The sequence below is a fragment of the Sus scrofa genome, chromosome 9, assembly GCF_000003025.6.
Source record: "Sus scrofa isolate TJ Tabasco breed Duroc chromosome 9, Sscrofa11.1, whole genome shotgun sequence".
In the NCBI taxonomy this organism is placed as follows: domain Eukaryota; kingdom Metazoa; phylum Chordata; class Mammalia; order Artiodactyla; family Suidae; genus Sus; species Sus scrofa.
The window spans coordinates 125094634-125116393 of record NC_010451.4 but is presented as its reverse complement, the minus strand read 5'-3'; the positions used below and the strand labels follow the sequence as shown (position 1 = coordinate 125116393).

General features: G+C 46.1%; 1 protein-coding gene across 6 annotated transcripts in view; it reads right to left on the bottom strand.

Annotated features, from left to right (window-relative positions):
* The window catches only part of RGL1 (ral guanine nucleotide dissociation stimulator like 1), a 294657-nt gene that overhangs the window by 26621 nt on the left and 246276 nt on the right, over positions 1-21760 (bottom strand). For all 6 annotated transcript variants that reach the window (XM_003357576.5, XM_005667818.3, XM_021063811.1 and 3 more), the window contains 5 exons: positions 17919-18103; positions 14845-14969; positions 12661-12876; positions 8503-8606; positions 4989-5073 (listed from right to left, as the gene is read on the bottom strand). In XM_003357576.5, the coding sequence (XP_003357624.3) occupies positions 4989-5073; positions 8503-8606; positions 12661-12876; positions 14845-14969; positions 17919-18103 (715 nt within the window). The remainder of the gene's footprint in view (positions 1-4988; positions 5074-8502; positions 8607-12660; positions 12877-14844; positions 14970-17918; positions 18104-21760) is intronic.

Genomic DNA, 21760 nt, shown 5'->3' with positions numbered 1-21760 from the left:
TGTGTAGGTCGAAGAAGTGGCTCGGATCCTGCATTGCTATGGCTGTGGTATAGGCTGGTGGCTGCAGCTCTGATTTGACCCCTAGCCTGGGAATCCCCATATGCCACAGGTGTGGACCCAAAAAGCAATAAGTAAATAAATAAATTAATTAAAATTAATCATTAATATAAGGCAGGCAATTCCCAGAACTGCAATTTTTTTTTACACATCCCAATATTCACTTGAAATAATCACATGCCCTAGAGTTGAACATCTGTTCCTCTGTACATTTTGTGATTTCTTGATCTTGGCCGGAAATGCATGTGCCAGCATTTTGCGAAAGTAAAGGGACCATGTCTGTGGTATGTCCTGGCTAAATGAAACGTTGGTGCCGGAAGTTTTCTGAGGAAGTCCAGCACGCATCTCTGGAAGCCAGACCTTCGCACATCCCCGCCTCCCGGCCCCGAGTCCATCCGCCAGAGTTGCCTCCCAGGTCCGGAGTGCCTACAAATCAATCCCTCCTCCTGGTGCCTGAGGACAGAGGGCCACCCTTTCTCTATAACAACAAACTCCTCTACATAATGACTCATCTCCAGTTTGCTGACGGCACATAAAGTGGTTTTGGTTTTGTGGTTTTGGGGTCTTGTTAAGTTCTCATTTTCCAGGAACTGCATGAATGGGAGGCAAATGTCACAATTCAGTAGCGCATAACTCGCCATCGTTTTCCCTCAGTCAGTCTTCCTGGGTTTATTATGTTACTGCAGCCTGTGACCTGTCACCACTGAAGGACTGCAAGGGGACCTCCTCCAGTGACGCAGCCTTTCCAATGACACTGCAGCATCAGGAGCTCACACCGTTCGCTAGCCTTCAGCGGGTCCAGGTACGTCACTGGGCAGAACCCAGAGGGACTCGTTACCTACCTCCAGCCTCCCTATTATACATGATAACATGAAGCCGCATCATTTAGTGATCTCCTGCTATTAGCTTTCCCTGGGGAGGAAGGAAAGTGGCCCAAAGGTGCCATTTCCTATTCCAGGTGGTTGTGAGTCCTCCCAAATTCTTAAGAATCTACTTGGAGTGAGAAATCACTTCTCTCTGACTTGCATGCAACTGTCCATCTCTTTCCTGAGTGGAGGTCCTTCTGTTTGCCGTCCAGCTTCATCACCAGCAGATGTGTAATGTATGGACATTACTGCAAACAGATCTAAAATTCTTAGGAAGGACTTCTGAAAAGTTACGAGGCTCCTGAGAATCACAGAGCCACAGAAGTGGGAGGGAGCTTAAAAGAGCACTTAGGACAACCTCCTTACCAGGAGGAGAAAGGCCTGACACTGGGAGCTGGAGGACAGGCTGATTGCATGACTTCATGTCAGCGAGATTCCACTTCTGGCTGGAAAGCTAAACTGACACGGGTCGGTTCTTCCAGATAAGGTGTCAACTGACAATTCACTGCATGCTAGTTCCACTGTGGTGCAAGGGGTTAAGGATCTGACTGCAGGAGTACCCGCTGTGGCTCAGCGGCAATGAATTTGACTAGGATAAGGATGTAGGTTTCATCCCTGGCCTCGCTCAGGAGGTTAAGGATCCAGTGTTGCCATGAGCTGGGGTGTAGGTTGCAGATGTGGCTCAGATCCCGCGTCACTGTGGCTGTGGTGTAGGCCAGCAGCTGCAGCTCTGATCTGACCCCTAGCCTGGGGATCTCCATATGCCATGGGTGCAGCCATGAAAAGAAAAAAAAGGAAAAAAAAGAATCTGACTGTAGAGGCTCGGGTTGCTGTGGAGGTGCGGGTTTGATCATTGGTCTGGCACAGTGGGTTAAAGGAGCCAGCATGGCCACATCCGTGGTGTAGGTTGAAACTGCAGCTCAGATTCAAATCTCTGGCCTGGGAACTTCCATATGCCACAGATGCGGCCAAAAGATAGATAGATAGATGGATAGATGGATGGATAACAGCTCAGCAGTTAATGGTAATTATGTGACCAGGCCTGCACAGCTCTACTACCTTCTGCCCCACATCTGACTTCAGCGTGTTCGGAGCTTCACTGAATAGACGTCTTCACCAGAGCCGAATGCCTAGGCCTTTCTAGCAACTGTTTCTACCAATCCAACCCAACTCCTCTCACCAAGAGTCCCAAGAACCAAGAAGATTTGGTGGCATTTCTGCTTTCCTGTTGTTCTGAGCTGTGTGGACTCAATAGATCACCTGCTTGGATTGACACAAGTTTCGGAAATCCTAAGGAGGTGACAGGTTTAAGATCATCTTTGGTAAAATAAAAACATTTGCTTCCAACAATTAAAAGGAAAACCATAGATTTTTGCTAGTTACGATGTTGCCTCAGCCACCGTAATATAGAGGTAACACCTTCCATCTCCCGAGAAGCAGAAGAAAAGACCATTAAAGACCAAGATTATTCAACCACAAATCAGTATAAATCCAGGAGCGGCAGATTAAAAACAGAGAGTAGCTATTTTTCTCAGCGGTTCTTCTACAAACCAAAGTACTTTGATTGCATTTTATTACAACTGTGCTGAGAATGAACATCCAGAATTATAAACTTCCCATGAAGGATAATAAACAAAGATGATAGGAAAGGGACCTACATATACATATGACCTGCCCAAAACATGCCACTATCATGAATGATAATACACAGACCACACGAATTCATAGCCAAGTTTTTCATTTCTCTGGGATTTCAGCCATATACAAGAAACTTAACTTAGAGCACCGAGGTAAATGTCTACATTTCAGAAAGGTTTATGGGACTTTTAATGTCCAGATATAGCTCTGCTTCTAAGGTTTCAGCCAGAAGACAGCCACCAGGCAATGAGCTGCACAGTATTCGATTTATCTGCTTTGGAAGGATGACTCAGAGCTATCGGGATTTGACTGTGTGGCTCCAGTTAGTCTAGCTTTCTATTACTGACACGGAGACCACTAAGCCATCTCCTTCCAGCCAGATGAGTTTCCACTTAAAGTCTGCAAATCCGGGGTGGGGGTGAGGCAGGGAGTTAACACGACCTCAGCAGGCAAGCCCTGGTCAGTGCGCAGTGCATCAGGTGAGCCAGGTCCAAAGCCAGACAGCAGCCACCTTGCCCTGCTCACACTGTCTACACCAAGAAGGGCTGAGGGTGAGCAAGCTGCCACGTGAACTGGAAGACCCACCAATGCATGGAGTCAGAGTTTCTCCACACGTGCTACATCCCTCATGTGTGAGACATCAGACAGAACAGTGAAAAAGTCCCTGCCTGCAAAGGCTTCCAGGCCAGCAGGGAGACGGATGCAATGCACAGGCGCTCCTGGTGGAGCATTTGAGAAGGGCTAGGACAGGGGACTGACAGGCTTCTGGAGCCCAAGGGAATGGACCTTCAAGGAAGGATTCCAGAAGAAGGGGAGTCCCCGGTCCTCGGTAAGACATGAAGGAAGAGGGGACTTAGAAGAACAGTCGGGAAAACGGTAGAAGATGCCCTCACAGGAACGAGTGACCCAACAGGTACCAGCTGCTGCCTCTTCTGAGCCTCTCCTCCAGGGCCTGCCCTTTGCTTACACCTGCGGCTTCAACTCCTCTCATTTTCATTTGTTATGCAGACTTTGTGAATACTAAAAATAATTTACATTTGCCCACTGCTGTCAAATATTTCATCTTCATCTTCGAAACAATTCTGTGAGGTCGGCAGACTCAGGAGTGCTGCCGTCTCCAGTTCACAGACAAGGAAGGAGGCTGAGGACAAGGACCCTCTGTTCTAATTGTGCAGTTCAGGGCTTCCTCCCGCAGGAGCACACACCATGGTTTTCTACATAACTGTCTGCTTCTCCACCTCCCCGCTGAGACTGTACTCTCCTGACATCAGGGATTGCCCTCGGTGTGCTTGGACCACCACCGCCAGCACACGGTGAATGCTCAGTCAATACTGAGTTACCACGCTCTACCTGACCTTCCCTGCCTCCCACTCCCAAGGGGTCGAAAGAAATGTCCTGCCTAAGTGATGAAAGCCCGGGCTTCAGAGCCTCACCAGGCTGGATTCAGATTCTGGCTCCACCACGACCAGGTGTGGGACGTCAGGCACGTTCCTTACCTGCGTCTCCGCTAGCTGCAAAATGACGATGAAAAAAATCGACTCTATACGGGGTGAGGAGATGCCGGCTGTTGCATTTGGGATGGATAAGCAATGAGATCCTGCTGTACAGCACAGGGAACTATATCTGACCCCTTGTGATGGAACAGGATGGAGGATAAAGTGAAAAAAAAGAATGTATCTCTATGTATGACTGGGTCACTTTGCTGGGCAGCAGCAAGTGACAGAACATTGTAAATCGACTATAATAAATTAAAAAAAAAAAATCGACTCTCCAGAAAGGCCGTAAAGATGAACTCTGGACCGTGTTCCACTCTGGGGACTGTTCACCATCAATTATTTGTACCTTTATTTGACTACTTATTCTTGCTCAGTGTCTATATCCACCCACGAGAAGGTGAGCCCCTGAAAAAAGGATCCGTATTTGTCTTCTTCATACTCCCAGGGGCAAATCAAATGCTTGACAAACATTAGGCATTCAACCGACGTCTAGAGAGAGAAAATGAACCATGCCATACCTTTACTAGCCTCAAGTTGAGAGGTCAGCACTTCTCTAATGTTCACTAAATACCACTGACTGACAGATTGTGCAATAAATAAAGGATGTGGAATTGCATGCTTGGCCCCCATCCTCCCAGAAGATGTTTTGCTGAGAAGGATGTTCCAGGCCCTCTCACCCACCTAACTGCCAGCACGTGGCCCTGGCAGGGCCATTTGTGAGGGAGCTACAGGCGGCGACCCAAGTTTCACAATCTGGTTGCATCACAGTGAAGCTGAGGAGCTGGACTTTGGATTGTCTCAGCCCCAGCCTTCTTGGTTTGGCATAAACCACCCAAAGTTCTGCCTTCTAATCCCTTGGGGATTTCTCGGGGGGAAGGCACGAATCCCAGGAGCCCCCTGGAATGGACTCCAGGGCTGTCAATACCCTCACCTTCATCAGTAGTTCCCGGCTGGTCAGATGGTTATTATGGTCTGAGAAGATATCTGAGAGTTCTTCAAACATCAGCATTCGGTCCCTACAAAAGAGGGATTAAGAAGATATTTACAGAGGAAGATTAGTCAAAGCCCAACGTCTTTGGGAGTTCTTGCTGTGGCGTGGTGGCTTAAAGATCCAGCGTTGTTATGGCTGTGGCACAGGTCACAGCTCTGGCTCAGATGTGATCCCCGGCCTGGGAACTTCCATCTGCTTAGGGTGCGGCAAAAAAAGAAAAAAAAAAAAAATCCAACACCTTTGGCCCAATTGTCCTCAGTACCCCTGGCTGCAGAGGGATTGTACTGAGCTCAGGATCAATGGGCAAAGTAAGCACAGATGAAGCCAATGACCTTTTTGATGCAGGGTGGCTGATTTTTTTTTTTTTTTAAAGGTAAGCACGGTCACCTATGTGAAGAGAGGGCTCTTTTCTAACCATGCATCTTATAGTCATAAAGATTATTAAATTGGGTATTAAGTTGTCCAATTGGGACATGTTTTCTTCAGCAAGTTAAAAAAAAAAAATTCTCTTCTGGCAACATATCCACGGCTCCACAGGACCTGAGCACTCGTCTTGACCAATCCCCTCAACTTAAGAGATGAAGGTGCCGAGGGCAGGGATTTGCCCAAGTGTCCACTACTAACTGCTGAGAGCTGCCCTACAGAACCCAGGCTTCCGGAGTCACAGGCCAGTGCTCTTACCCTCAGAGTCGGAGGAGATGGTGGAATCAGGACGGGCGCTGTAGTCAGAGGAGGTGGGATCAAATCCCACCTCTGCCGTGCACTCCCTAAGTGATCTGAAACCTGCTGCCCAACTTCCTGAGCTTCCATTTGCTTCTCTGCACAATGAAGGGCTCACAGCCTCTGTAGGATGGCTGTGAAAGTCGGCAGCATCACACAGGGACAGAGCCTGCTCCACCCGGGGCCCCTCCCTCGTATCGCAGTCTCCCTGGGCCTCAGGCTTTTCTCTAACCCTCCGGTGTAACTGACTGGATGATACTGAAGGCCAAGAACTAACAGAAGCCGCATGCAACACTCTCACTATTAAGAATTTATGTGTTTTACAATGAGTGTGATAGGACTCTTAGAATAAAACCATTAAAGTTATTTATATTTGGAAAAAATCATTACAAACTTAATTACACGTGACCCTAAAGAGAAATAAATACATGTCTTTGTCCACTGAAAGTTATTAACATAAAGGATTATCAGGAAAGTGATAAAACCACATAAAATATCTAACCCTGTTCCTTGAATTTAGCAATAGAAACTATGTAAAGCTGATATGGACGTGGTCACTTCTGCGGTGTCCCTACTAAAACATGAACCCACCAAGAAACAAACCAGACACCCGTGTTCGGTTCTATAAAATGGGGCTCTGAGGCTTGTTTTGTAGTGTTCCTTTATTTTTTATTTTTTTGCTTTTTTAGGGCTACACTCACAGCATATGGAGGTTCCCAGGCTAGGGGTCAAATTGGAGCTACAGCCGCTGGTCTACACCACAGCCACAGCAACTCAGGATCCAAGCTGCATCTGTGACCCACACCACAGCTCACAGCAACGCCAAATCCTTAACCTGCTGAGCTTAGCGAGGCCAGGGATCGAACCTGCATCCTCATGGATAGCAGTCGGGTTGGTTGACCCGCTGAGCCGTGAAGGGAACTTCTGTTTTGTGGTGTTTCATAAGTACAAAATACCATTCTTCCCATATGGTAACCAAGGAAATTAAGAAACAAGTCCACTAATTTTTGTGTGTTTTAGCTTCACATTTGCTGTGGAAGAAATCTTTGGCTGGCTAAGTGACTTTCCACAGTGTGCTACTTACTAACCACCAAGAAAAGACAGGCTTCCCTTTCAGTCCCATCAGAGAAGGCTGCAATGGGGTGAGCCTGCATTTCAGCCCCTGACCATCCTCTGCTTCTGATACCACAGTTGGGAAACAGAGATGGGGGGGTGCAGGGGAGGCGCTGGGCGCTGTACGTATCTGGTTTTCCCATCATATCTCACCAGGGCCTATCATCTACGGATTTTATATGATCCATCTTTCATAAAACATCTGTGCAGGGGAAAACCAATCAACTAATCTATCACACAGAGTCATCTCGATTCTCCAAACCAATGAAGAGGAGGAAGAACCCAAGAAAAGAGTGATAATCAAGAAAATTACCCTGGACTTTGAAAAGCCTATCTGACACGTTTTCTCCTGACAGATAACAGCATGAGCTCTGGAGTCCAAGGGGCTAGGGCGTCTGCAGCCCTGTAACACCAGGCATTAAGATCACCCTTTTCAAAACGCTCTACCCATCACAGGATTACGAAACAAATCACGGGACTTCCCTCCAGGCAGACGTTCCTCTGACTGCGAATGGGAGCTTATCGGTAGTGTGGATACTCTGGCCCTCCTTTTTCAGCATAAATCTTGGAAACTCTGGTGACCAGTCTGGGCCTCTTGCAAGTTTGGATAGTGTCAGTCCCTGAAGGCTTAATCAGCTCTGAGTGAGTTGATGAAACTGAGTCCTAGACCTTCTCCCCCAAGAACCCAACCCACCAATTCCACACACGGCCGGCCCGCCTGGGGAGCCAGCTGGCCTCCCTCCTGACTGGAACTGACTGCGCCACATCCAGTATGGATTATTATCAACACTTCATACGTCCTTCGCTGGTATGGCCTGACTTCTTGATCAGTGCAAACCGAGGGAGACTTGTTCAAAGTAGCTGGCCTAGTTTGTAATCAAGACACATTCTCCAGCCTCCAAATCTTGTACTGCGGCTGGGGGGGGGGGACCAGAACCACCCCCTCCCTCACCCCTCCCTCATTTGCAAAAAGTTCAGGGAAGCTCTGGAAATGGGGGCGAGAGCAACAGTGAAACAGTAAGGACATTACAGTGCTCTTTGAACCAAAGGTTACAGTGAGAAACAGAAAGCTGACAATATTAAAAGTGGCTAGTTAATAATTTTAGTCAGGTACCCAGGAAGGAATACTTAGAGGTTTTTTTTCCACATCACTAAGATAGCTTTTGATAGGCAGAAGCAGAAACTACATGCATTGATGCTTGCTGAACAGCAAGAACTGACGCCCCATCTGCAGTCATTACAGCCCTCAACAGCTTGGAAACAGCTTAAGGCTTTGGAACATGGCAGAAGAATAACCAGAAGTAATGGCAAATTGCTGTAACTTCATCATTCTACAGCTGTACCCCCTCAAAACCCAGATAACAGGCACATCCTTAAAATCATCCCCGGAGCCAGTCGTCTCGGCTTTGGCACCCTTTACGAAGGAGCTTGATTCCTGCAACAGCCCTGCCTCCCAACTCATCGACATCATGTGTAAAATGCACCCTGCCTGCAACACATGGAGGCTTTCAAATATGTTTCTCAGTTATATAATACGAGCTTTGAAGGTGAGGCCCCACACCGTTCATGCAGCAACTCATCAGCGCAGCCACAGAAAGCCGAGCAGACACGTGGGACTTACTTTGGGACCGCAGCCCAAGTCTTCTTTAACCGATAGATGGAATTGGACTGCAGGGCCGACACGATGGCCCTCAAGGACGAGAAATTCTTCAGGATTCTACATTCCTGTACGGAGAGTGATTAAAAGATAAAAGGCATTTAAATATCAATAATACAGTGAGTTGGTGGTTTCCTGTTTTAGAGCTATCACAGCTGCCATGAATTCTTACCACTAAATAGGCAGCTGTATAAATACTGAACATCAAAAAGGGACTCCTCACGCCCACCCCCGTTGCCGAAACACTTTATAGATTTTGGCACCGAAGGCTTGTTTTTCTCCCTTTAATATATTTTTTGTGTTGTTGTTACAGTTTTATGGCTTCCAGCTTTCCCAGTAAAAACACGAATGGAGGCGAGTCCACAGGGCTCTGCTAGAGAAAGCCAACTTTCTTCTGCTGGAAAGCACACACACGTGTACCCTCAAAATACACATGAAAGATGACTGTATCCTTTAGACCCACGAAATGAATCGGGCAGCAGCCACTCTGAGGTCAGATGGTATCAAGCGTCTCCTGACCAACCCTAGTCTGGAGAGGGGTATATAACGTGGCAATAAACAGTCACCACGAGCTGAACTTCGGCTTTTACGTTCCTAGCCAAGAGGGAATATTTTTATACACATGCATTTGGTTTCAAATTGGCTTGTGCCACAATCATAAACATCCAGAAACACCTTGGTACTTCAGTGTTTCCAAAGTAACTTGAGCTTTTAAAGTAAAATTCGTTTTGGCGGTGTTTTCAAACAAAATAGAAAGAGAACAGGAAGCATTCTGGATGTCGTTTTCTGGGGAAGGGGGAAGGCTTCCTGATCTGAAACTTAAGCTATCTTTCAGAGTCTGTAGCATCCATAGGCAGTGACCTTGGAGTCAAAGCCCTGCTGAATGACCGGCAGGGACAGTAAAGACGGTCAGGGAGAGGATCCCATTCTCAGCCAGAAGGGGGAAGGGGGCAGCATGGGGAGAGTGGACGATGCCTCGTGTCCAAGGAGATGCTTCACGTGCAGGCAGGAGGGAGTGTGACACACCCGCTGTTTACAATCAAGTACACTATGTGAGCATGGGCTTGACCTTGTGTGGAACATCAAGGGCAAGAGGTCCCAGTGTGGTTGGGCATAAATGCACAGCCCTTAAAAGATCACTTCATGATGTCATCCTAGTCCTGAATGTGAAGGAAAAACAGCATCCTCTAATTGCGCATGCCCAAATCTGGCTACTTAAAATTATTATGCCAAACAAACAAACAAAAAACCCCAACATTTTCTTAGAGTAAATGCCGAAGTTCTTTACAAAAGTCATGCCCACTCTTTTTAAACGCCTCGATGCTTTCCCTTTATTTATAAAGAGAGTGACAGAGGGAGAGAGAGAGCGAGCGAGCTCTGAATTATAGTGCGTTTGGAAACCAAGCCCATGAGAGCATGGTTCAACAAAGGTTCAGAATCCAAGTTATGCTCTAAAAATCAGGAAACTTGCAATAAATAAAGGAACTCAGGCCCGGCGATTTCATGCAAATTGTAATAAACATATGGAACACATTATTCAGAAAGAGGCTTAAGCTAAGGGTTTAAAGGAGTACAAGAGGCATCTGGCCCCATTTCTAGAAAAGGAGGGATCTTTGAGGAATTGTGAGGCAAAAGTAAAAATGTAGCAGGAAGGCCAGTCCAAGAAAATATAAATTCTATTAGGTCAGAAATATTTTGTGTGTGTAAAATTATCATTTTTTCAAACATCCTCTCAATAGAAAATGACTGTGATTAATGCAGGAAAAGTAAAGTAACTCCTGGCTGGAAGTCAGCTGTGAATTTTATTATTTTATTAAGTTATCTAGACAATTTCAAGGGATGAGGCCTGCTCAGCATTGGGAACCTACATCATCAAGCATTAAGAACCCTTGCCTTTTAAGCATGTGCTATGGGAGTTGGAATATTATACAACTTGCATTTCTTTTTTTTGCTTTTTAGGGCCGTACCCGCAGCATATGGAGGTTACCAGGCTAGGGGTCCAATCAGAGCTACAGCTGCCAACCACAGCTACAGCCACGCAGGATCCTAGCCACATCTGCGACCTCACAGCAACACCAGGTCCTTAACCCACTGAGCAAGGCCAGGGATCAAACCCGAAACCTCACGGTTCCTAGTCAGATCTGTTTCCCCTGTGCGCCACGATGGGAACTCCCAACTTGTATTTCTTATTACCACATAAACGCACAATTTATATTTAATTTGGACCAAAAGTCATTGTCTGAGCCATATAGATGTGATATGCTTGCTACAGATTTTCTAAGCAATTGAATTGATTAAAAGTAGACAGACCTTTCTTCTGAGACATGTAGATAACTGGAAATGATATGGCATTTGTGGCCCAAAAAAAAAATACATTTTCTTATCAGTATAAGAAGACAGAGAAATTCTATGCTCTATCACACTCTATTAGAACTTCTTTTGTAGCTCTTACTTATTAATAAGAAAGCTCAATTCAGAACAGGAAACGTCTAACTTGCAAAAGATAGTCTGTTTCTTCCATGTAGTAGTTTTCCATAAACTAAAGTCAGTGGTATCAGCCCACCTACAGACTCAAAATAAATTCTCTGGCACAATTATGGCTTTGCTATTTAATCAAAGACAGCAAAAGAGAAGGTGGAAAAAAAAAGAAAGTGTAAAAGTTTAAGCATTATTAATGCGCAGATTGGGGCTTAATGAGAAAAAATATAAAACAGGGTAGAAAACAAAATGTGTTTTAGTTAGGGTTGATCCATAGAGTCCAGAACAGAGAATGTTTACATAATAATTATTTGTCAAAATTGCTGTTAATGGCATATGGCTTTTGCTGATGTAATTGCTACTGCCTAGGGGGAAAAAAAAAAACTTGCCCTTTTCTGAAATACCAAAAATCCATCAGTTACTCAAGGCTGAATTCAATCATCCCATCCATGAGCATCCTTCCATCACCCCCAGGCAGCAGCGAGAGCTCTCCCTCTCCCACATCCGTAGTGCTTAGCTCGGAGGGCCCTGCTCCTCCTCAGCCCAGGCTGAGACAATTCCAATAGGTCTCAGCTTCCCTGTTTGACAACAGGCTCCTGCGGGACCAAATTAATTGTGTTTAGCCTATCTACATCTCCAAAGTACATAAAGTTACAGCCCAAGAGTTCCCGCTACAGCTCAGGGGTAATGAACCCGACTAGTAGCCATGAGGACAAGGGTTCAGTCCCTGGCCTCGCTCGGTGGGTTAAGGATCCGGCGTGGCCATGAGCTGTGGTGTAGGTCACAGACGTGGCTCAGATCCCACATTGCTGTGGTGCTGTGGCGAGGGCCAGCAGCTATAGCATCGATTCGACTCCTAGCTTGGGAACTTTCACATGCCTCAGGTGCGGCACTACAAAGCAAAACATAAACTAAAATTGTAGTTCAGGAGCATTGAGGGGGTCATGAAATTCTGGGTGACTCACTGAATACTGTCCACCTTTTCTCCATCATGAAATAAGATGCTGACAAGCGAAGGTCTGGGTCACGTGACATGGAAGCAGCTGACCCAAGGGACTGGACTGACCCCCAGCAGGAGGTAATTCAGGCACAGGAACAGACTCTGGCCCTCCTGCTTCAGATATAAGGCCCTTAGACAAGCCCTTGATTAACACGGACTCTGTATATCTCAGCCCTTTAGACAAGAGACTTGAGATCCTGAGAAGGTACCGGCTCTTTAAGTCTGCAGAACATACAACACTTCCAGTCCTGGAAGACTGCAGGGTAATCCTGCGATGAAGGGCTGTCCATCGGGCACTGAGGCCACCAGTGTCTATCTACTGAGCATGGCGCAGAGCCAACCCTCTGTCTGTGAAAAAGCAGGCACTCTGTCTCACCCTGAAGAGGCAGCAGTACAGGGGCCCAAGAGCAGAAAAAAATGAGCAGGGGACCACTACTTTTGAAGAGGCAAAATGAACAAAACTCCAATGTTAAAAAAGGCAACTTTTTTCCCTTACTTTGGAAGGACAACAATAAGGGTCACAAAACCCAGTGGGCCCCCACACATGGTCTTTTGTTCGCCTTTCAAGCAAATGGAAACATCACCCTGACGCAGAGTCTCCCAGACCTGCTAACCCCAAAGCATATTTGTAAAAAGAGAATTACGTGAGCGATGTTAATCCACTTCTCGATGATTCTGGCTCTCTGCTGAGTTCTGAGCTCTTTGCCGCCCAGGATGGTGCTGACAACGCACTTGGTGAGGGTATTAAACTGAGAGATGGTAGCGCGGATCGTAGGAGCCAAATGTTTGTTTTCCTTCTTATCCCTGCGAGACCAAATGCAGCCCAGGCAGTGGTGAGGCACGACCTTCTTGAAGAGTTGCTAGAACAAAAGAGGAATTGACTTTAAGGACAACACAGACATTTCATGTGGCACAGCATGCCGTCTGTAAATTGGTATTTTGTGAATGGACGAATAATCCTTTTCTACGTGATCTGCCTCGTGGTGTTCATTTCCATGGACCAAAGTAAATAATTAATATGTTAACTTATCAGAAAAGCTCACGTAACCTTTCCAAATCTGCTCACCTGAACGCATGGAACACAAAGACCAAAAGAAAAGTGAGATGACCAAGAACATTTGCACTTCTCTGTGTTGGAAGGAAAGCCAGGTAAAAATCTACTCTACTCATTAGCAAAAAGAAATGGCTAAGATTATTCTGACCTCAAAAACCATACCCATGGTACATTCTGGATACTCACAATCGTGAACTGTGTATTCTGCATATGGATGACCACCTGAAAAGGGATTCTCAGAAGCACAGGGCATGGGACACTCATCAATGTCACTAGTGCCCATTATTCAAAATGAAGACAGGGGAGTCCCCATTGTGGCTGGGCGGAAACGAATCTGACTAGCATCCACGAGGACACAGGTTCAATCCCTGGCTTCGCTCAGTGGGTTAAGGATCTGGCATTGCCGTGAGCTGTGGTGTAGGTCCACAGACCTGGCTGGGATACCGTGTTGCTATGGCTGCAGCTGTGGTGTAGGCTGGCAACTGCAGCTCCAATTGGACCCCTAGCCTGGGAACCCCCATATGCCACAGGTGCAGCCCTAAAAAGCCAAAAAAAGACCGAAAAATAAAATAAAGTAAAAAAGACAGTAAGAAATGTATAAAAGGCAAAACTATCCAACATCACACAGTAAAAAGAAGGAAGAGGAATTTAAGGCCTGGTTCCCAGGTCTTTGCCTAAAAGTCATACCCACTGGTTTCCCATCTTTCTCTTACACCCTCAGTGGTGGAACAACAACAAATTTGCTGACCAAATCTTATTCTCATTTACACACCAATTCAATACAAAGATGTGTACTAAAGAGAGAACACCAGGGTTTACTTTTATGTAGACTGTCCGAGTTACTTCTGATGGTTTATCTGCGTGCTAACTGGACACAAACGCGCTGCCCCTTTCGGTGCTGCTTTGGCCGAAGTGGTAAGTGCCAGAGAGCTGAAGCCACTGTGATCCTTACCAATGGCCCTTTCTTCTTTAACCAGCTAACACTGAGCTATGAAATGTAACTGACGTAATCAAATATGTACAGCTAACAAAAATATTCAAACTTCAAAAGACCAGGAAGCCCATGTGGAAATGAGCTGCGGAGACAGGCACATGTGGATTCAGTGAATTTATTTCATCCTAACTTATACTTTGACCCCTTTACAATCCTCCAAATAAACAGTTCAGATCTTGAAATATTTATGAGTCTAAAGGCAGGGAAATACCCATGGAACTGGATAGATTTTGTTGCCCTCGGATTAGAATTCTTATTTCCCTCTGCATATTGAGTGCCAAAAAAAAGCACCTTCGCCCAGAATTGTAAGAATCGCTTAGGCCTGGAGTTCCCATCGTGGCTCAGTGGTTAACGAATCCGACTAGGAACCATGAGGTTGCGGGTTCGATCCCTGGACTCGCTCAGTGGGTTAAGGATCTGGCATTGCCGTGAGCTGTGGTGTAGGTTGCAGACGCCACTCGGACACTGTGTTGCTGTGGCTGTGGTGTAGGCTGGTGGCTATAGCTCAATTGGACCCCTAGCCTGGGAACCTCCATATGCCGTGGGAGCGACCCTAGAAAATGCAAAAAGACAAAAAAAAGAAGAGCTTAGGCCTGAATTATTCAAGATGACTGATGCAAATCACATCTTCACTCTGCATATCCAGGCACAGCCTCTCTCAAGGATTGGGAAAAGACTTAAATCACATTACCCGACGACCCTCTCTCTCCAGGGCCACCAGTACTGTCACGCCCCATGTTTTAAGGAGAAGCACATCTGAGGCACAAAGAGAAGACATACCGCATCCATGTAGGTCAGCTGCTCAGCCACCAGGTCTTCGGAGAAGCACGTGAATTCTGCAGACCCGCCACCGTCCGGTTCCCCCTCCTCCTCCAGGCTGAGGGAGATAGTGTTGGGAAACCCATCTGTTCACAGGTAGAAAAACATTAGTAATTTGGTGCCACTGCGTACGACCTTGTTTGCAGAGTCAAAATGGACTTCTTTAATTTAGAAAGAAGTGGGCTGAGCCTTTAGAAAATCATTAGGAAGAGAGCAGCAAGCACAATAATCTCAGGGAAATGAAGGCTCCTCCATCTCTGCTTGTTCCTAAGGCTTTGTTAGGCTCAGAGGCCTCACGTTGTCACCTGGGTAAACCACTAGTTCCTCGGCCAAGGACAGAACCAGTTAGGCAAAGTCCAGAGAAGCAAAGCTGGGTTACCTTCAGGCTGATGCCCTCATCTGGGGCTCCCTCAAGCCCTCTGCTCAGCTCAAGCACTAATCCAGCTATTTCCTAAACCCACCATGCAATTCCTAGTTATGGGGCCATTTACAACTGGAAGCCTGCAAGGACTGGGTATGAAGGCAAGCCGGCTTTGGGGAGTTACATGGGCCATTTTGGTGTCAGAAATGCTGAAGTTCTCAGAATTCTCAAAAAGCCCTTAGAACCTCAAAATGTTAGGAGTACCTTTCAGCTTCCACTGAAGACATGGGGGAAGGAAAAAAAAAAACCTCACTACCTAGGACTCCAGATCAAAAGCAGAAGCACTCAGCCATGGAAGGGGACTGCTCGTCTTCATCTTGGAAGACTGTGGAATTGGAGGAGGTTCACCCGAGTGCCTCCCTATCCTCCCTCCCCTGGAGACCTCCCCATGCCCAGCTCGTTCCCCAGTCTCATCCCCTCTCACCCTCCTTGCTCTCTTGCCTGTCAAACCTGTTCTCAAGAAGAAAACTCTAGTGGCATTCAGTTAGATCTTAGCAGACCTTTAAAGGAAGGTGTTACTAGTCCTCTGGAATGTTTACATTGTACGCCTCCGGGAAATGAGGACTTTCAGGCATCTTGGATCCAGTTGGGGTGGTCTTTTCTTAGTTTCCTAGGACCCTACATCACGTCCCCTGTCGGAGCATCATGTGGCTATCTGTCCACCCTGGTGACAGGTATGCGATTTAAGGCTGGCCTTCTCAGCCTGGAGTTGAAGGTTCCGATGTGAATGGGTTGGGTCCTGACTGGGGAAGGCAGGACTGGGGTCTGGGACACGAACAGGCATGAGCTAAAGAAAGCTGAAACCGCATGATTTTACCACTCCGCCTCCACATAATTCTGGTTGTCACTCATTTGGTGGAGGAATAAGACATCGAAAATACCAAAGGTTCAGAATGAGCCTCTCGACCCTCCTGCTGGCCACGGTACATAAATCTAAGCCGGTCACTCTGCGACGCAGAGGCTGGCTCACTCCAGCCAAGGACTCTACGTGCTTGATCTCATTCATTCTATACTCGTAGTGGCCAGCTATGTGCCTTGGATGTTGATATGCATGAAGATTACGTGGTCCTTTCTCTCTGAGGTCCAGTCCATGCTTTCAGTGTCTCAGCTTTGCACTCTCTTCCAGAGATAAGAAGGTAAAAATGTGAAGCGACATTTCACTTGGGGAAAAAAACCCGCAGGAGAGCTCGTTTGCTTTTGCCAGCATGAAATTGGGTAAAAATAAGCACACGGCAAGCAAGCTCTTAAAACGTTTTCAGGAATGATTCCTGTACTTAATAAACAGAGAGTTTAGAGCTTTCTTGATTAAAAATTTCCAAACACAGGGGGAAAAAAAAAAAAATGCATTCCTGGGATTGCCTAAAGCCTTTCCAAAGTCAGGCCATCTCCCTCTGCCCGGCCTCAGCCTGCCAAATGAGCTGGCCTCCCAGTCCTCTTGGAAACAATGAACCACCGGTCCCACCGGTTCCCCAATTAGGCCTGGAGCCAAGGGCAGCCCCCGTGGGCAGAGCTGGGCTCGAAGCACATATCCACTCCAGCACAAAGACAGGCGGGGGAGGCCCTGAGGGGAGTGGAGGTCCGGCATCCGAACATTGCCGGCAGATGAAGTCATCCGAGATACAGAGCACTTGGCAGTCAGCTTCCAATGATGCAATGGCATTTTCCCCTCTGTGGTCCCCCACACATAAAAAAAAAAAACAAAATTCAACAGGTACTGTTTGGAGTTAAGCTTCTTTTCTCCGGCACGGATGCCCGCCCCCGCAATGGGTGTTGAGGAATAATTTCCTTTCTCTCGCTGAGGAATCTGGGTGTCCCTTCAGGGAAATGACTGTCAGAAGCTCTAAGTGGGTCAGCCGCCAGGGCACCCATCACCCAGCCAGCCAGTGAGGGGATGAAGCATCATGCTGACAGGCCGTCCAAACCTCTTTCTGACTTTCTTCAAAGCCTGATAGTTCCTAGCAGCTCATGACCTGCAGTGGTGGCCCTTCGTCTGTCCTTGAAAACAGGCAGTCAATTCCTCAGAGGAAAAAACAGCCACAGAAACCTCCTTTTGATGAGGCCACTGGGGATGCGAAACGACAGGCATCTGTCCCCGCAGGAGACAGACGACAGCGATGCTTTCCAGCCAAGGAGAAACATCTTTGCTGAGCCTTCTGAGCTTCTGCGAGGCCAGGAGCAGAACTGAATTTCAGTCCTTGCCTGCTGAATGGGGGCGGTGGGCTGTGGCGGCTTTTCATTTGACAGAAGGAAGAACCACTCAGGTCGATAATGAAAAGCAAATTCCGGTTCAGCGAGGTATGTGATGACAAGGAGAGGGGCAAGAGCACCTTTCTGAGCCTCTGTTTCCACAGCTTTTTCATCTACAGCGAGGGAGTCTGACTGGGTGGTCTTGAATATCCCCTTGGCCCTAAAAAGCTCTACAGGCCCTGAATCAGCACTTCAGTAACCTTGAGACTTTTACACCCACTCCCGCCAGCCCTCGGGCGGCTTGTCCCGAGGGAAACCAAGGCCCTCTATTAAATAAGTACACAAAGAACATTCCCTACAGTTGCTCAGGCCGGAGGTGTGCAGAACCAGAGTCTAACATCTTCCCTGGACTCTGACAAGTACTCACTGTCAGTTTCTACTTCTTGCTTGCGAAACTGCTCCAGAAGATTCTGTGCTCGTCTCTCCGGGTCAGAGCCTGGCATCATCTGCTTGAGATACTCCAGGAGTTTCTGTAAGCAGGGGAAGTGAGGTGGCTCTCGGAAGTCCTCCGCACACTGGTCAAGCCAGGCTCTCAGGATGGAGGCGATGGCACTGAGAAAGACACACGGAGTGTCACTGCACCCAGATGGCTGTGGAGATGCCAAGGCAGCCCTGGCCACCCGGCTGCCCTGGGCAGGCCTCGGCAAAACTTGCCAGGCTGACAGTTTGCCTCGACGTTCCTGGCCGTATCAGTTACGTTAAAGCATTTGAAAATTGATTCTGATACCTTTTATTATTGTAAGTGGTGGCTGGGAAACAGGGAAAAGACTGATACTTTAAAAAAAAAAAAAAAAAAAAAAAAAGAGGACCATAAACTTTGGAAAAACCCATACAAGGCCAGAAAAAAAAAAAAAAAAAAAAAAGGTTTAGTGAGTCTTGCAATGACTTCAAAGTAATCTGTATACAAGATTATGTGTTTCCAATTCTGGGTTCACTCAAGTCAGAGACCACAAAATCTAATCACTAACATTTTATGAAATAACTGACCGAGGCCAGAAATCTGATGAAAGGGCGGGCCTACGTTTAGGAAAGACAAATGTATAAATCTAATTTTACAAAGATCACCCAGGGTTTCAGCATAGCACCAAAAATGTCCTCACAAAATTATCCTTTTGCGGGAGTTCCCTTCATGACACAGTGGAAATGAATCCAACAAGTATCCATGAGGATGCAGATCTGATCCCTGGCCTTGCTCAGTGGGTTAAGGATCTGGCGTTGCTGTGAGCTGTGGTGTAGGTGGCAGATGTGGCTCGGATCCCGCATTGCTATGGCTGAGGCATAGGCTGGCAGCTCTAGCTCCCATTCGATCCCTAGCCTGGGAACTTCCATATGCTGCAGATGCGAGCTTAAAAAGACAAAATATATATATATATCTGTCTCCTTTTGCTTTTTAAATTACCAGAGGACAATGGGTTTCGTGTGGGAGAAACAGTGTAAGTAGGTTCTGAAAGGTAAGGAGAAAAACTTGATAAGCAAAGCCAGTCACTGAAGGTGAATTCCTCCAGCGGCTCAGCCGAGTCCACCTAGGGTGAAACAGGGACCGGGGCACAAAAGGAGATGGGGCATTGGGTGGGCACAGTTCCCCGCAGACAGGTTACTAATGACATGAGCTTGTTCTCTTTACGATAGTGGCAGCTCCTCACTCGATGGAAGAGACGAACAGCTGATGGACAAAAAGAGTGTTCTGTGTGTTATTATTCTACTTTCTGTATTCAAAGATGACTTTACAGCTGCTCCTGAGTCAGGCCCGTGCTGGTCTGTGTCCCATGGAGAACACGGGACTTTGCCTCAGGAGTGACCAGCCATCTCCAGACAAGGCGTATATCCGTTGATGATGTCTGGAGAAGACGACCAGGACTATAATTCAATCGATGCATGCTTTATTGACAGAGATGAGATGCTTTCGTCTAGCTACAGACCTAATTAAACTTTTTCAGAGGAGAACACTTTTTTTAGCAAATTTTAAAATTATCATCTAATTATACTTCAAACAAATTGTTTGCTTAGTTAACAAACTATAAAGAAACTAAGACGTATTGTGATGCACATATATGAAACTGTAGGCTGGGCTTTGACAGGTGTCTCCAAATTTCACAGGTCTCAGTTTCACAGCAGAGAGCTGGACTATGATTAAGGCATAAATACATCCAAAGCCAATTTAATGCTTAACTTTTGGAACCGAAGTACAAACACAGAAGGAAAATTAATTAACTGATTTCACTGCTGTGGAGATCACTGTTTCACTAATATAGACATGAAGATATTTGGAACTATAATGTTCACATATCGACAGCAGAAATAGGTGACATAAAACCATCAGTTAAAGCTGGAATTTAAAACCACAGAAATAATTCAATTATGTTCTAAGTCTTAATCCAGATTAAATAAAAAGATAAAAGTTTTATTCCCATGCAGAAAGCTACAAGAAATTAGTCTGGGCTCTGGGACTAACTGAAAGCATGAGTAAAATGAAATTAATGAACTTAACAGTGGGTGAACCTTCAATACTTGGTTCACTTGTTACATCATCTGTTAGTATGACTATTTCTCCCCCTGCCCCCAACATTCATATGTTGAAGCCCTAACCCTCCCTAAAATAACAGACTTTAATCTTTTGACAGCCCACACTGAGCACTCATTATTTCTCCTTTCTTCATCAAAACCAAATATCGTGAACTGAAGAAGAAAATGATGAAGTGGCATTCTAATATTTCATCTTTATAAGGAAGATGGCTTTCTCTATGAATAATTTCCCTTCTTCACTGACAAGGACTGAGCCCAGAACAAGAATGGGCAAATAGGTGGGGTAAAAGCCTAGAACACAGGAAAAGCTGATGTTTGTATGCATTAGAGGGACTCATAAAACAGATTTGCACTTCTCAAAAGAAGGATGATTTAATCTAATCAGTACTATTACTCTCTTAAATTTTTTGGGGGTCACAAAACACAGCAGCTTGATGTGGGATCTCAGTCCCCAGACCAGGAACTATGAAAGCACTGAATTCTAACCACCAGACCACCAGGGAACTCCTCATTTAATATTTTTTAATATTCCAGTGAGAAAATACTCTTTCCATGACACTGATGAAAAAAAAATGGTTATGGAGAGATGATGATTCACTTCACACGACTTAAAATCACAAAAAGCCTCCAACCAACAATGTGACCAGCAACCCCACGACTCTAATAGCTCTTCAGAGGTTTGTAACTTAAAAGAAAACCCAGGTATAAATCCAAAATTATAGTCAAAAACAGACATTAAAAATATTAACATATTATTTACTCCATTTACCCCTATAATTATTAGTTTTAAAATTACATAACTGATTATTCTTGGAAAACGGGTAAATGTTACAAATGTGTATAAACTAAAACAAAATATCTAACCCCCACACTTCCTTCTAATCCTATTCCCATGACTTTGTGTTAATAGCCTGGAGTATAACCTTCCAGACATTTCCATGGATGTGTATATATATTTAAATAGATGTAATATGGAGGAGGAGTGATCGAGAGAGCAGAGTAGGACATGGAGCTCACCTCCTTCCGAAACAAACACATCCAAAGTACATCTACATGTGGGAACGATTCTCACAGAACATCCACTGAATGCTCATAGAAGACCTTACATTTCTGAAAGGGCAAGAAAATCTTCATGTAACTGGGTAGCACAAAAGAAAAAAGGAAAAAAAAAAAAGAGAGAGAGAGAGAAAAGAATCAAGATAGGACCTGTGCCCTGGGAGGAAGCTGTGAAAGTGGAAAGGTTCTCACACCCTAGAAAGTCCCCTCATTGGCGGGGAGATCAGTTGGGATGGAGAGGGAGCTGAGGAGCCTCAGAGGAGAGGGCAGCAACCAGTGTACAGAAGGCAAAACTGAGAGAGACCTGCACAGGTGGTTGGTACCTCCACTTGCTCTCCCTAGCCTAAGACACTTGTTCTCTGTGGTGGGAAGGGGCTGGGTACTGAAGCTCAGGCTCTAGAGGTCAGACTTAGAGATGACTGGGGTTAGCTATGCAGAGACTGCATGAAGGGGCTGGAGTATGAGGTGCCACAACTCAGAGTATACATGGAAGAAGCCTGGTCCTATAACAGAGGCAAGGTGCCATTGTTGGGGAGCATGTAAAGAAAAGCGTGGGACCATCATAGGAGCTTCTTTCCCCATGCACTCTCAGGCAACAGGACACAGCCTACACAGTTCCAGGGGCAGGTG